General features: G+C 46.3%; 1 protein-coding gene across 7 annotated transcripts in view; it reads left to right on the plus strand.

The window, feature by feature from the left end:
* The window catches only part of ldb2a (LIM domain binding 2a), a 105550-nt gene that overhangs the window by 88224 nt on the left and 1565 nt on the right, over nt 1-15761 (plus strand). Inside the window, exons 7-9 of one of the 7 annotated variants that reach the window (XM_058049555.1) lie at nt 358-481; nt 4723-4776; nt 5328-5458. In XM_058049555.1, coding sequence (XP_057905538.1) covers nt 358-481; nt 4723-4776; nt 5328-5458 — 309 coding nt within the window. Of the gene's footprint in view, nt 1-357; nt 482-4722; nt 4777-5314; nt 5465-5499; nt 15283-15761 lie in introns of those variants that run through there. The other 6 variants (XM_058049547.1, XM_058049538.1, XM_058049527.1 and 3 more) reach the window with 6 other exon arrangements.

Below are 15761 nucleotides of genomic sequence, written 5' to 3' on the forward strand. Positions count from 1 at the left end.
CCAATTCGGTCCGGGGGTCTTTTAGCATAGTACACTCTGCGCGCTTATGTTGCTAGGCGACAGCATCATCCATGGCCGCCAAGAAAACGGAATCGGTCCTGGTGTCGTTTAACCGCGTGCTTTTAACAGACTCGGGGTTGCTGTGACGATGAAGCCGTTCCTTCAAAACGATTTCATAAACCATCATAAACGCCTGATTTACTGCACAATTAACACTTTAATTGAGCAGCAAACCCCGCAGTTTTATGGATTTCTTTTAATGGGGAGCGCTGGCTCTGAAATAAACACCGCTCATTTGCATGGGAGGCTAACAGCTTATCTTTGAATCGATGGCGTCTTTCTTTCTTTTTTGGACAGTTGTGTGTCATCCTGGAGCCCATGCAGGAGCTGATGTCCAGACACAAGACGTACAACCTCAGCCCGCGGGACTGTCTCAAGACGTGCCTGTTCCAAAAGTGGCAGAGAATGGTCGCGCCGCCAGGTAACGACCCTCGCTCCACACTCTCGCTCTCTCTCTTTTGCGCCACCGTTCCTGCAAAATGAATCATTTTGCTTGGAGTCGAACACAAACGTCCACCAAGGCTAAACCATCCTCCAATCTGTAATCCGCGTTTAAAGGTTTTTGTTTCACCACAGCGCCATCTGCTGGATCTGGTGGGTCTCTGTCCTACTCACAGCTAAAACTACAAATGTGTTATTGTGCCTGAAGAAGAACTAGCGCTGACCTTTGAGGTCAGCTGCCCTCCAGCATTAGAGGTCATTCGAGGTCATTACTGCTTTTACCGACAGAAACACTCCACGCTATGGCAAAAGGATGACTGGAGAGACAATATTCATCATAATAATGTCAGTATAATAATATAAATATATATATATATATCCAAGAATGCATAACACAATTTTTAAGTGCCAGGCAATAAAAACATCAAGGATGATCATAGCACTTAATAATGAATAACATTTTTTAAAAAATGTATTGATATTATTAACAATAAATTCATTACAAAAAAACCCAGACAAAATTTTGAGTAATAATTATGAAAATATTTATAATGAATAAAATAAAAAATATATAATAGATTCAATGTTTAAATGGCAAAAAAAGCTAATTCTACTTTTTAATTTTGACCAATACATTTTATTTATATCAATTTATTTTATTCATAACATAAATAAAATATAAGTATGCACAGAATTGTGCCAAGTAAAAAAATAAACAAATGCCAATGCTTAATAACAAATCAAATCAAATCAAATCATAATATAATAATAATTAAAATGTTATTTATTTTAAAAACAAATTCAGAAGGATGCGTAACACAACTTTTAAGTGCCAGGGAAAGAAAATAAATTAATAATGATAATAATACTGCATAATAAATAATTAATAATAATTAATAATAATGACAATAATAGATTTTAGATTTTATTCATAAACAATACCCAATAACACTTTCAAAATGTTAAACACCAAGGGAAGAAAAATAAATGCTGATAATAACACATAACAATTATTATAATAAATAATAAATTTAAAAATACTTCATAATAAATATTCATCATTATCATCATCAGTGTCATCATAATGGTAATAATAATAATCATGAATATTAGATATTAGACACTTTACACAATGTTAAGTGCCAGGGGAAGGAAAAAAAGGATGATTAGAAAAAAAGTCATAAAAAATAATAATAATAAATGAAAGAGATCAGTAAATAAAGATATGTTTCCCTATTTCTTAAAATAGATACAAATACTTCCCAAAAAAAATCAACTTTCCGTCATGGCTGACTTTGTATGTTGTTTTTTTTTCCAATGTGGGTCGGTGTCTTTATTGCATCACTTTGCCTTTATGTGTCGTAATCCTTTAAAGAATGCTTTTACCCGTCAGGTGTGTGAAATGAATCAGCATTCAAGGCCGCCTCTCGGATCTCACCGGTCTTAACGGACCTCTCCGAGGAGCGGCGTCGTGCCGTGATTGATGTTCCAAAGGCGCTTTCTCACACCTAAAGGCCTTAAGCTGCCGGGATGTAAACCCAGGTTCCTTTTTTTTTGTGTGGGGTTGCACGTTGTAGGAGCTGCAATTTACAGCGTTGCTTAGCGAGGCGCGACGAGATTTTATTCTAAAAAAAAAAAAAAAAGGACTTTGAGACTTCAGGCCTGCGTGACTTTAATTAAGCGTGCAGGGTGTGATCAAACGAGGAGAATCAGACGAGGAGATCCAGCTCCCCAGTGTGGACCGTTGTTCACAGTGGACGTAGAATCAAAACATGGAACCCTCTGGGATCGATTCCAACAAGGTTTAAACATGAACTACACCATCATATTTTTTTAATGCCAACTGGCCTCACGTTGACATGGCAGCTTTTTTCCTGCCATTCTTCTCCGGCCTGGAAGCAGGTCCTTGCCATCCCGCCAGGAAGGAAGCCGCCGCCACATTCAGGCACTGATAAGTCTTTTATGCGAGGAGGAGGGGGGGCGTGAGGGGGGATGGAAGCCATTCCAGTGCGTCACCGACCGGAGGAAAGCGTCAGGATAACACAAAAGTGTGACAATAGTCTTTGAGCGCACATCTGTCAAAGTCAGGAATCCAAAGAGGAAAGATGCTGATAAGAAGGGAAAAAATGGCGTTGTTTTGTTTGTGGCTTTACATTGTTGCATTGTGGTACAGAAGGAACACATCTTTCCTCGCTGGGAGACAAAATACACCGGGAATATGGATTTTATCACTGAACAACATCCATTTGGGAACGCTATGACCTTCCTGTACACTGGGAAACAACCATTTCATAGGAAGCAATGCAAATGATCTGTTCCAGGGTCAAACGGTGGCCATCTTTCAAGTTCAAAAACCAGAGTCAAAGATCCTCTATGGGACAAGAGCATTCTCTTCTTAAGGTCTTCCTGTAAAAGTGCAAGTCAAAAATCGAGTCAAAGATCCTCTATATTACAGGAGCGTTCTTCTGTTTATAAGAACCAACTGCAAACATGGTTGTCAAAGATCCTTTATAAGATAGGGTCTTCTGTTAATTACTACAAAACACTAATTCAAAGATCCTCTATATGAGCAGAGAGTTCTGTTGTTTTTCAGGACCTACCACAAAAATGCTAGTCAAAGATCCTCTATGAGACAGGAGCATTCTCTTCTTAAGGTCTTCCTGTAAAAGTGCAAGTCAAAGATCCTGTATGAGACAGTACTGTTGCTTACAAGAATCTACGACAAAATCTAGTCAAAGATCCTCTATACTACAGGAGCGTTCTTCTGTTTATAAGAACCAACTGCAAACATGGGTGTCAAAGATCCTTTATGAGACAGGACAGGGTGTTCTGTTAATTACTACAAAACGCTAATTCAAAGATCCTCTATATGAGCAGAGAGTTCTGTTGTTTTTCAGGACCTACCGCAAAAACACTAGTCAAAGATCCTCTATGGGACAAGAGCATTCTCTTCTTAAGGTCTTCCTGTAAAAGTGCAAGTCAAAGATCCTGTATGAGACAGTACTGTTGATTACAAGGACCTACTACAAAATCTAGTCAAAGATCCTCTACATTACAGGAGTGTTCTTCTATGTATAAGAACCAACTGCAAACATGGTCGTCAAAGATCCTTTATAAGACAAGACAGGGTGTTCTGTTGATTACTACAAAAAGCTAATTCAAAGATTCTCTATATGAGCAGAGAGTTGTGTTGTTTTTCAGGACCTACCGTAAAAACGCTAGTCAAAGATCCTGTATGAGACAGTACTGTTGTTTACAAGGATCTACTACAAAATCTAGTCAAAGATCCTCTATATTACAGGAGCGTTTATAAGGACCAACTGCAAACATGGTCGTCAAAGATCCTTTATAAGACAGGACAGGGTGTTCTGTTGATTACTACACAACACTAATTCAAAGATCCTCCATATGAGCAGAGAGTTCAGTTGTTTTGCAGTACCTACCGTAAAAACGCTAGTCAAAGATCCTCTATATTAGCAGAGTGTTCAGTTGTTTTGCAGGACCAACCGTAAAAACGCTAGTCAAAGATCATCTATATGAGCAGAGAGTTCTGTTGTTTTGCAGGACCTACCACAAAAACGCAAGTCAAAGATCCTCTATATGAGCAGAGAGTTCTGATGTTTTTCAGGACCTACCACAAAAACGCTAGTCAAAGATCCTCTATATTTCCAGAGAGTTATGTTGTTTTGCAGGACCTACCACAAAAACGCTTGTCAAAGACCCTCTATATGACCAGAGAGTTCTGTTGTTTTTGAGGACCTACTGCAAAAACGCTAGTCAAAGATCCTCTATAGGACAAGAGCGCTAATTTTTAACGCAATTACATGATATATATATGACATGAGCGTTGTGTTTTTCATAACTTACGCCAAAACTGCGAGTCAAAGATCCTCTAAATGACCGGATTGTTCTGCTTCTATGGACTTGGTGCCCCAACGGCTGGTCAAAGATCCTCTATATGGCAGGACCACGCTAGGGTTTTATATGTGACAGAACTGCTTTGGGTGTTTTAAAGGAATCTGCTCAAAAATGTTTACCACACTTTCGGACCGAAAACCTTCATGGGCTGGTTTTGGCCTGCTGGCCACCAGTTGACTACCCCTGTCTTAAGTGTGGTGCATGTCTATAACACATTTCTGCATTGTCTTTCATGTTTTTATGATCAATATAAACCTTGCATTATGTATATTAAAAAACAAAACGCAAATTCTCCCGTTTCAGCTGGACACCCACAGAACTTCAAAACGGAAATATTCCCCAGCAATCACAAAAAAGGTATCTTTTCTCCGTCAGATGGGGAATGTGTTTGGATGCTGAACTATACATGAAGCAAGATAAGGTGCCTGACATGACTACTGCACGTTGGAGTAACAATGCTGCCATGCATGAACACTCGGGATTCTAACACAAAAAGCACATGGCTGTGACATCAGCACAACAAATGTTGCTTTGTTGCAATGCTGAGCGTTCATTCACGGCTTGGTGCAAAGCATGGAGATAATCGGCTAGTAGTGCATGGGAGATGTTGGTACCAAGCATGGATCACTGTCTTCACTGCAGGCGTGCACAGCAGGGGGGTCCACAGTGCGGCCCGGGGGCCATTTGAAGCGACAGCTCATTTTTTAACAAAGAAACTCATCCTTTGATTTATCATTTTTCCAAAGCGTGGACACCCCTAGTGTACAGCATATAGCGCACGTACACGCATGAACACCGTCCGCACGCCATGTGCCCCGCCGTTGGCCCCCGCCCCGTCTCTTGTATCCGTCAGTATGCATTATGTTCTCTGGCATGGCCTCTGTTTGTCTTTGCTGGTCGCGCCAAAGCTGAGCCCGCCCGACAGACCACCACCAAGAGGAGGAAACGGAAGAACTCGGCCAGCAGCGCCAACAGCGGCGTGGGCGCCGCCGCCGGGAAGAAGCGAAGCCCCGCCACCAACTTCAGCCTCTCCAGTCAGGTACCTGTAAGCATCGACTCCACCTGGTTTGACTCTTCTTCTACTTTTTATTTTTGTGTTGTGTTTGTCACTTCAAATTTGGAAATGTGCCAAAAAATTGCAGTTGCGGGTCTCAAATTTGCTGCTGTGGCTGTAGGCGACGTCCTGATGTAGACATTAATGACATTAGTGACATTAATGACATTAGTCATTAATGACATTAATGACACAAGATGGCGTAGTGGCGGCACGGCGGTCTAGTGGTTAGCGCGCAGACCTCACAGCTAGGAGACCAGGGTTCAATTCCACTCTCGGGCATCTCTGTGTGGAGTTTGCATGTTCTCCCCGTGGGTTTTCTCCGGGTACTCCGGTTTCCTCCCACATTCCAAAAACATGCTAGGTTAATTAGCGACTCCAAATTGTCCATAGGTATGAATGTGAGTGTGAATGGTTGTTTGTCTATATGTGCCCTGTGATTGGCTAGCGACCAGTCCAGGGTGTACCCCACCTCTCGCCCAAAGACAGCTGGGATAGGCTCCAGCACCCCCCGGTAGAAAACGTAGTGGGTGGGTGGTCAGGATCCTGTAGTATCGACCTCGGTATCTACCTTCGTATATTTAGGGATTGTGTTTTGAGTGAACAATGGCAATCGAAGAGAGAAGAGGGATTTGGGTAATGATCCAGGGCCCGGTGCTAGGTGGGTTCGCTGAGAGTAGATATAGCAAACTTTCTACCAGCAGATTGGAGAAGTTGAGGCTCTAAAACAAATCTTTGTTTCTCTTTTCCTTTTTTTTCCCTGCTGTAGAAAAAAAAAAAAAAAGTATTCCGTCTCGTCTCCCACACACTGTGTCCCCGTTTGGTTCTTGCCGCTATGTCTGTCTCTGCCGCGCTTTGCTGTCTCGTCATCTTCTCGCATTTGGTTTGCCCTCGCTGCCGTCTTCCTCTCTCCCACTCGTAGTGCACACAAACACACACACACACACACACACATAAACGCAAATACACAACTACACAACAGGGCGTGCAATTGTTTTCTCCGGAGCAGACAGTTTGGATTTGTGCCAGCTCTCATTATCGCCTATATCTGTGTACTCACATCGACACCCCTCCCCCAGCACCCCTCGCTTTTTACTCCTTCACATGGCACACACTGTACCGCACACACACACACACACACAGGCCTCTTAACACTGGCAGCGTGGATGCTAACACGCCGGATACATATGTTGCACGCCTGCTGTCTTTGTCTGAGAAGTTGTTTGGGTTTTTATATATATATATATATATTTTTTTTTTTTTTTTGTGGAGCTGAGCACGAGTCTACGTGAGCCCAATGACAATGAGGAGTGGACCCTCGCCAGGGGAGGGGGGGCTAGAGAGAGAAAGTGTGTGTGTGTGTGTGTCCATAGGGATGGGACATTGAATGTGCAACACTGACCTCTAGTGGTCACGTGCTGTTTTAATCATAATGAGGGCCCTTGTTAGCAGGATGTTTTTTTGTTGTTGTTTTTCCTTCTTTCAAGCCGAAGTCAGTTATTCTATCAAAAGCAAGGACTCGGAGAAGTAATAGATTACTTTTGAACTAACCATCCATCTTTACAAGTGTAATATTCTCCCTTTAATTGGCCAAGGAGGAACAATATTTGCTAGCTGAATTGGGTTAATGGAACCCGTATGCCTCACTTAAAGGGAAACTGCATGATTTTCTTCTCACTGTGTTGAAATGTTCATTTTTGATTAAATGTAAGGATTGTACAGGAAAGGTTCTTAGAAAAGCCTATACAGTACACGCAGTACTAATGGAATTTTTTGTATTTTTTTTACACACCTTTCACTCCTCCCTTCTAGACCTTTCTGCTAGCTTGATGAATGATAGCATAAGATGGAGGCACAAATATATACATATTTCTGTGGCTGACAGCAGCTATGAGTGAAACAGGAAGTACATTTCTTTTGGCTTTTTTTCCTGGCTTTTATTTATATATTTATTTAAATACGCATAGTGATTTATTTTTTTTGGGCTTGATCCCTTTATATTCCGGATGCTTCCTGATGAATACCGATGGTGCTTACTAGTGGAGATTCGAACCCAGGGCAAATAAAAGATGTGGACTTTATTTTTGTACATTTTACTCAACAGTAATCCCTCGTTTATCGCAGACTTGACCGTGACAAGTGAATTTGTCGCATTTATAAGCCATATTTTTGTACAGTTTAAGCATAGCAAACATGATTATGACCTACTAAGGTCAGGTTTCTAACATCTGTCGAGCCCTCTAGTGGTGAAATACTGTATAGGGCAGAAGTAGCATTGTAATTGTGAATGTAGTACTGTAGTCCACATTAGTGAGACTCCTCATTACGGTTCCCGAGGGAACACATTTACTCCGAACTGCCCGAGCAAGAACAACAATTTATTTCCCTTTTACATGGCTTATTTACTCATATTCTGTCTGCTGTATTAAGTAAGACGAGTGTAAAGCCATTTAAAACCTCAAGGAAGTACGCTAGAAGTACACTGTCCAGAAAAATACAAGGAACTCCTAACATGCGAGTCTGTGTTATCTTATTTATGTCTAATATGTATTATTTTCTAGGATTTGATCTACTATTTTGGTTAATACAAATGTAAATGTGACTATAGGGGTGTTATATCATGTCTTGAGGGCTCTAATAATGTATATACAGGTTTTCAAACAAAAATGTTCAGTTTATTCATATTGAATCCTACTTTGCGGAAATTCACTTATCTATTATTTTGGTTAATACAAATGTAAATGTGACTATAGGGGTGTTATATCATGTCTTGAGGGCTCTAATAATGTTAATACAGGTTTTCAAACAAAAATGTTCCGTTTATTCATATTGAATCCTACTTTGCGGAAATTCACTTATCTACTATTTTGGTTAATACAAATGTAAACGTGACTATAGGGGTGTTATATCATGTCTTGAGGGCTCTAATAATGTTAATACAGGTTTTCAAACAAAAATGTTCTGTTTATTCATATTGAATCCTACTTTGCGGAAATTCACTTATCTACTATTTTGGTTAATACAAATGTAAACGTGACTATAGGGGTGTTATATCATGTCTTGAGGGCTCTAATAATGTTAATACAGGTTTTCAAACAAAAATGTTCCGTTTATTCATATTGAATCCTACTTTGCGGAAATTCACTTATCGTGGTCGGGTCTGGAAACACAAGGAATGACTGAACGCCGTTCGATTCCCTGCTTATTGCCATGAAAACGAGTGTTTTGTTCAGTTCCATTGCAAACATACATTAAAAACGCCGCTGTGTGTTTCCAAGGAGGAAAAACGTCCCTCAAGATCCTTTCTGCTAATCTCTGGCTTTAAAAATGCTAATCAGCCTGTGCAACGAGAGCAACAGGGAACGACTGCCGGACCGCCCCCGTTCAAAGCGCCGGCGTTGTTGCTAGCATGAAGGCTAGCTCTTAACGAGATGAGTAGTCAAGGAGGCCGTGATAATTACCTGACAATTAACACTCCCAAGTCTCACACTCGCCACCAGCTGTTCCCCTCAGAGGAGGTGGAGGAGGAGGAGGAGGAGGTGCAGAGAGTGGTCCAGAGGAAGGTTGACGTTGGGCCTCCTCGCGAGAACAGATGGTGACTGCAAGGCTTGTTGGCAATCAGCACGTTTTCAAGCTAATGACTTAATTAGCTATGCAAATGGACAAATCAGTGTGGATATTGTCGTTTAGTTGAAAAGCTCACCTCAATGAATTAGCAGCATTAAGACATCGTCGGGCGGAAAAACGCTCGCCATGGGGGGACTTTACTCGGTCCCGACTTTGATCAATACACTGCTGGCTGGCACTCGGCACCAAACACCATGTTTGTTTGGATTAACGCTTGTTGGATTGTTGGCTTTACGTGTGTGAGATGTATGGAGTAGATGTATGGAATATACCAGGATGCTTTCAGGGTCTTTTTGCCTGTCTGTGCTTTTCAGGTGTGCAATTAGGATGTGATTGCACTGTGTGTGTGAGTGTGTAGTGGGGTAGCAGTGACACACATGACCAATGAAGCGTGCACTCCATTTAGCTGTGCAGCTTCCAGCAGGTTACAGAAGGGGGTGCTGTTTTCCCCCTTTAATAGTACATTTAAAAACTGCATTGTGTTATTTAAATTAAATGACGTTTTTGTTTGATGATTTAAGTGTGACAAACGTGCAAAAAATGCCACATATGTAGTTTTTATTTCCCAAAATGTATGTATACAAACACACATATACATACAAGATACGCTGTTAGCCTGATACCAGTCTCTTTCATCATACTTTCAACCGCGTTATTATGTGGAGTGAAATGTAGCGTTCAAAGACACCACGTAATTAAAGCAACAAGTGAATCTTTTTTGGCTCCATCTTAAATAATAATAATAATAAATTTTATTTGTATAGCGCTTTTCAGAGTACTCAAAGACGCTTTACAGTAGAGAAAAAATAAATACAAATAGAGTTGAGTAAAAACAGAGTAAACGATGCATTAAAATACAATATCCAAACATTCATTCAGAGCTAAAACAAGGCTAAAAGCGGGGTCAGGTATAAAACGTTAAACGGATTAAAAACGGATTTAAACAGGTGGGTTTTGAGTTGTTTTTTTAACAACGTTCGTTCGTTAATACTGTAATGACCCTTAGGGGTATTATGTGTTACGTGTTATGTTGTATTTGCACTCGTGTTGCCATTGAGAGATATGTTCCGGGTTGGGAAGGAATAGGGGTGGCGGACAGGAAGTGGGGGAGAGAGACCGCATGTGAGGGAGTTGGAGGCGTGGGTTATGGCCGCAACAGTAGCCCTTGTTAAGAATTATCTCCTGTGAGCCTTAAATAAAAACCGGCTGTTGTTCCGCCTGTCTGGTCTGGTGTTTGGCCGATCGAAGAGTGTTACACTGGTGTCAGAAGGGTTTTTACGGACCTGCGCCGAGAACTAGTGTTGCTGAGTGAGGACTCGTCGCGCACGCTATGTCGACGGCCAAGGTGAAGGAGGAGGAAGGGGAAGAAATGGATCTTCGTTCGTCCAGACGCCGGGTCAGGGAGGAGGCAAGACAGCTGGCCGCTGAGGCAGGATTCGCGCCATCTTTCGCGCGGCGGGCGAACTTTGGACACCATGACGGCAGCATGGACGAAGTTGGAGCGGCACGTGACGTAGACAAAGATGGCGGCGCCCATGTCTGCGGCGTGCCGGCGAATATAAAGACGCCGAAATTTAATGGCAAATCGACATGGGAGGTATTCCAAGCCCAGTTTGAACTTGTGGCTGAAGCAGCCGGGTGGTCCTATAGACAGAGAGCCCTGCAGTTAGCTCTTTGCCTGTCGGATGAGGCTGCTGAATGCCTGCTCCTGTTAAGTCACGAGGAGAGGGGGGACTACACGTCACTGCTGGGGGCGCTACAGAGGCGGTACGGACGGTACAACCAGCCTGTGTTGCTGCGCTCAGAGTTCCACAATAGACACAGACGGCCTGGAGAGTCCTTGCGTGTCCTGGCACACGATATAGAGTGTCTTTGCAAGCGAGCGTACGAGAATATGCCGCCGTTCGTGCGCGCAGAGCTTGCTAGGGACCAGTTTCTGCAAGCTCTCAGCCCCAAAGAGCTGCGTATCCAGACCCAGCTGGAGCAACCCGGCACACTGAGTGAGGCTCTGGAGCTGGCATCAAAAAGAGAGATGCTAAGTGTGGACGGGGGGAGGAGCAAGGAGTTGTCCGTAGCTCGAGTCACAGCGACCAGCGAGTGGCTGGAGCAGCCGGAAGGACCGCAAGCTGTGGTGCAAGCAGCTGTCCTGCAGCCGGCTGCCCCAGTTGGCCACAGACGTCGTCGACCACAGACATGTTGGGGCTGTGGAGTGGAAGGACACCTCCTGAGAGAATGCCCCAAGCTGGCAGCGCTGCAGGGAAACCGGCGGGGGCCCTTGTAAAGGGGGATACACTGGCCCGAGGGATAAACAACCCCACCCCATTGCTGCCTACACCGAGCCAAGTGGTAACGGTGGGCTGGACCCATGTTGGGGACTTTTGCCACATCCCAGTGACAATAGCAGGCAAGAGGTGCACAGCTCTCCTGGACACGGGGTCCAACGCAACACTGGTACGGCCTGACACTGTCCCGACAGGGGCTACCCTGGAACCTACTGTGGTCCAGCTGAGGACGGTGACGGGGGCGCTGGCTCCGATGAGAGGACGCGGAGTATTCCAGTTCGAAGTGGGCGACCGCTCAGTGCCTTTTACTGCATGGGTGGCGGAGGTGCAGGAGGCTTGCATCCTGGGGCTGGACTTCCTGAGAGCCATTGGCGCAGTGCTGGACTTGGGCACCAGCGCCCTGTTGCTTCCTGGGGGAGGTGTGGTAAAGCTGACATCATCAACAGCACGCTCGACCACCCCCGCTGTGACGGCCAGCACCATAAAGACAGCAGTAGCACCACCACAGGAACTGCAGCAAGGGGGGGACAAGCAGACCACTGCAGTCAAGGACATCTGGGCCAAGAATTGCGAGGGCCTAAACCACCAGCAACAACAGAGGCTATGGCAGTTGCTGCTGGACTATAAGGACATTTTCGCACTGGAGGAGAACGACGTGGGCATAACTCACCTGGTGGAGCACACCATTGACACCGGTGATGCTCAGCCCGTCAAAGTGCGCCCTCGCCGCATGCCATTAGCCCGTCAGGAGGCGGCAGACAGAGAGCTGGCCGAAATGCTTAAAGCCGGCATAATAGAGCCCTCTGACAGTCCGTGGGCCTCCGCTGTTGTGATGGTGCCCAAAAAGAACAGCTCAAGGATGCGCTTTTGCGTTGATTACAGGCCCCTGAACAAGGTCACCAGAAAAGACTCCTACCCCCTCCCCAGAATTGATGAGTCCCTGGACTTGGTGGCTGGGTCCTCGTGGTTCTCCACCCTGGACCTGCGAAGTGGGTACTGGCAGGTTCCGCTGGCCCAGGAGTCCAAAGCAAAGACTGCTTTTTGCACATCTGGAGGTCTGTGGCAGTTCAAAGTTATGAGCTTCGGCCTGTGTAATGCCCCTGCAACCTTCGAGAGGTTAATGGACAGAGTGCTGGCAGGCGTCCCACGTCGGAGGTGCTTGGTGTACCTTGATGACCTGTTGGTGCATGGGAGCTCATTTGAGGCAAGCTTGGACTCTCTGCGGAAGGTGTTGGAGAGGATAGCAGCTGCAGGTTTGAAATTGCATCCGAACAAGTGCCACTTCATGAGGAGGGAGGTGGAGTTTCTAGGCCACAAATTGGGACGGGAAGGCATCTGCACACTGGACGAAAAGATCAATTCCATCAAAAACTGGCCCACCCCCACAGACCAGACTCAGCTCAAAAGTTTCCTGGGCCTGGCTTCCTATTACAGGAGGTTTGTGAGGGGATTTTCGTCCATCGCCGCACCCCTCTTCCACCTGTTGCGGAAAAACTGTGACTTCAGCTGGTCTGCGGAATGCCAACAGGCATTTGACACCCTCAGGAGAACTCTGACTGAGTCCCCAGTTCTCGCCCCACCCGACCCTTCCCTCCCTTTTATACTGGACACAGATGCCAGCAACGTCGGGCTGGGAGCTGTGCTGTCGCAGAGAGGGCCAGTGGGAGAGAGAGTGGTTGCGTACTTCAGCCGCGTCCTGAGTAGGAGTGAACGGCGCTATTGTGTCACGAGGCGAGAACTCCTGGCAGTGGTCGTGGCAATAAGGCACTTCAGGTACTACCTGTGTGGTACACCCTTCATCATCCGGACAGACCACGCGGCACTGCAGTGGCTGATGTCGTTCAAGGAGCCAGAGGGCCAAGTGGCACGTTGGCTGGAGGAGCTCCAGTCTTTCAATTTCACTGTGGAGCACAGAGCTGGTGCACACCACAGCAATGCGGATGCGCTCTCCCGCCGTCCATGTGCTGCAGTTGGCTGCCGCTTTTGCGAGAAGAGAGAGGAGCGAGAGAAAGAGCTCACGCAGATGGACGAAGGAACGCAACTCCCCTGCAGAACACTCCAGGCTGTGGACACGGTGGACTGGAGAGCAGGACAAGAGCAAGACCTGGAGCTAACACCGGTGTTACATTGGCTGCAGCAGGAGCAGAGACCACCCTGGGACCAGGTCACCGGGCTCTCCATCTTCACGAAAGGACTGTGGGCCAAGTTTCAGACTCTTCGGCTGAAAGACAACGTGTTGCAGCGAGCATGGCGAGATCCGGCTACGGGAGAGGACAGGTGGCAGATTGTGGTGCCCAAGCCCTTGAGGACAGCTGTGATGGAAGCCTGCCATGGGGGCACTGGCTCGGGCCACTTCGGCGTTGCCAAGTCCCTCCGGCGCCTGAGGCAGAGCTACTACTGGGGACAGCAGCGCAGAGATATAGAGGACTTCTGCCGCAGCTGTGACGCTTGCTCCGCTCACAAGGGGCCGCTGGACCAATCTCACGCACCACTTCAGCAGCAGCTGGCGGGGGCACCGATGGAGAGGGTGGCCATAGACGTCATGGGGCCCTTCCCCCGCACAGAGAGGGGTAACAGGTATGTCTTAGTGGCCATGGACTATTTCACAAAATGGCCAGAGGCATATGCTGTTCCTGACCAAGAGGCTGAAACTGTAGCAGACGCCTTAGTGGAGGGGATGTTTAGCAGGTTTGGAACGGCCACCACTCTGCACAGTGACCAGGGCCGTAATTTTGAATCAAGGGTGTTTGCGGCCCTGTGCGACCGACTAAACATGCAGAAGACCCGCACAACCCCCCTCCACCCACAGAGTGACGGCCTGGTAGAAAGGTTCAACCGGACGCTGGCCCAACAACTAGCCATCTTGACCGCTGAGCACCAGAAGGATTGGGACGCCCACCTTCCGCTTGTCCTCATGGCCTACAGGTCGGCTGTGCAGGACTCCACCCGGTGTACACCTGCGCTGCTAATGCTAGGACGGGAGCTGCGGACACCTGCAGAGATGGCCTTTGGCAGACCACCAGATGTTCCAGCTGCTCCGCCGGGTCTGGAGTATGCCAAGAAACTGCAGGACCGGATGGAGTCCGCACACACCTTCGCCCGAGACCAGCTGGCAAAGGCCGGGTTGCGTCAGAAGCGTAACTATGACGCCACCACAAGAGGAAGACATTTCCATGCTGGGGAGATGGTGTGGGTCTATAGCCCGAAGAGAAAAAAAGGACGGTGTCCCAAGCTGGACAGTAGCTGGGTGGGGCCCTGCAGGGTGCTCGAGAGGGTGGGTGAGGTGGTCTACCGGGTCCAGCTGCCACCTAGGGGGCGGAGGGTGGTACTTCACAGAGATAGGTTGGCTCCATATAGGGGGAACAACCTTCCGCCCTTCCCAGAGGAGCGGGTCACTACCCCGCCCTGCCCCTCCCCTGCATCTGTGCCTCCACCAACAGACTATGGTTCACAACAGGGGCAGTTGCCCTATGCCCGCATCCCTGATTCGCAATCCCAAGAAGCTCGGGCGTCACCGGGGAGCCCTACTCGGCCACGGCGGCGCCGTAGATTGCCTCCCCGCCTCAGAGACTGTGTTGTTCCATCGAGGACGAGGAACTTACTGTTGGGGGGGCAGTGTAATGACCCTTAGGGGTATTATGTGTTACGTGTTATGTTGTATTTGCACTCGTGTTGCCATTGAGAGATATGTTCCGGGTTGGGAAGGAATAGGGGTGGCGGACAGGAAGTGGGGGAGAGAGACCGCATGTGAGGGAGTTGGAGGCGTGGGTTATGGCCGCAACAGTAGCCCTTGTTAAGAATTATCTCCTGTGAGCCTTAAATAAAAACCGGCTGTTGTTCCGCCTGTCTGGTCTGGTGTTTGGCCGATCGAAGAGTGTTACAATACTCCCGCAGTGAGATGTAAGATTATAGTCCACTTCCTGTTTTTCTTTGTCTTTCAGTTTACTGAGACCATATAATAAAGTTGTGAGATGTTCGGAGTGTGCCTGAATCCACTTCACGGTTGTCTCGTGAGAATGAGGAAGTGTTGTCCCAAGGGCGAGACGCGTTTGGAGAAACATATACGGTGTTGGAATTACGCTGAGTAAAGCTTTAAAAGTGTTTTTAATAATAATAGTGTTGATTTTAGAGTCATTTCTTAGTGTTTGTTCTGCTTCCTGTTCGCGTTTCTTTGCCCACCAGGTGGCGCCGTCTCGTGGGCAAAATTGACGTCCATGATTGTAGTCCCTTTGAACTCTTCCTAGCAACAAGTAGCCTATATGTGTTATAGATTGCGTTTATATGTTTTTAATCATAGATTTTTGTATAATAGAATGCTTATGTAGTTATGTTGTACATCTATGTAGCACAAACTCAACCTTTTGTCTCCGTCTGTGCAG

This window comes from Doryrhamphus excisus, chromosome 2, assembly GCF_030265055.1.
Source record: "Doryrhamphus excisus isolate RoL2022-K1 chromosome 2, RoL_Dexc_1.0, whole genome shotgun sequence".
Taxonomy (NCBI): Eukaryota; Metazoa; Chordata; class Actinopteri; order Syngnathiformes; family Syngnathidae; genus Doryrhamphus; species Doryrhamphus excisus.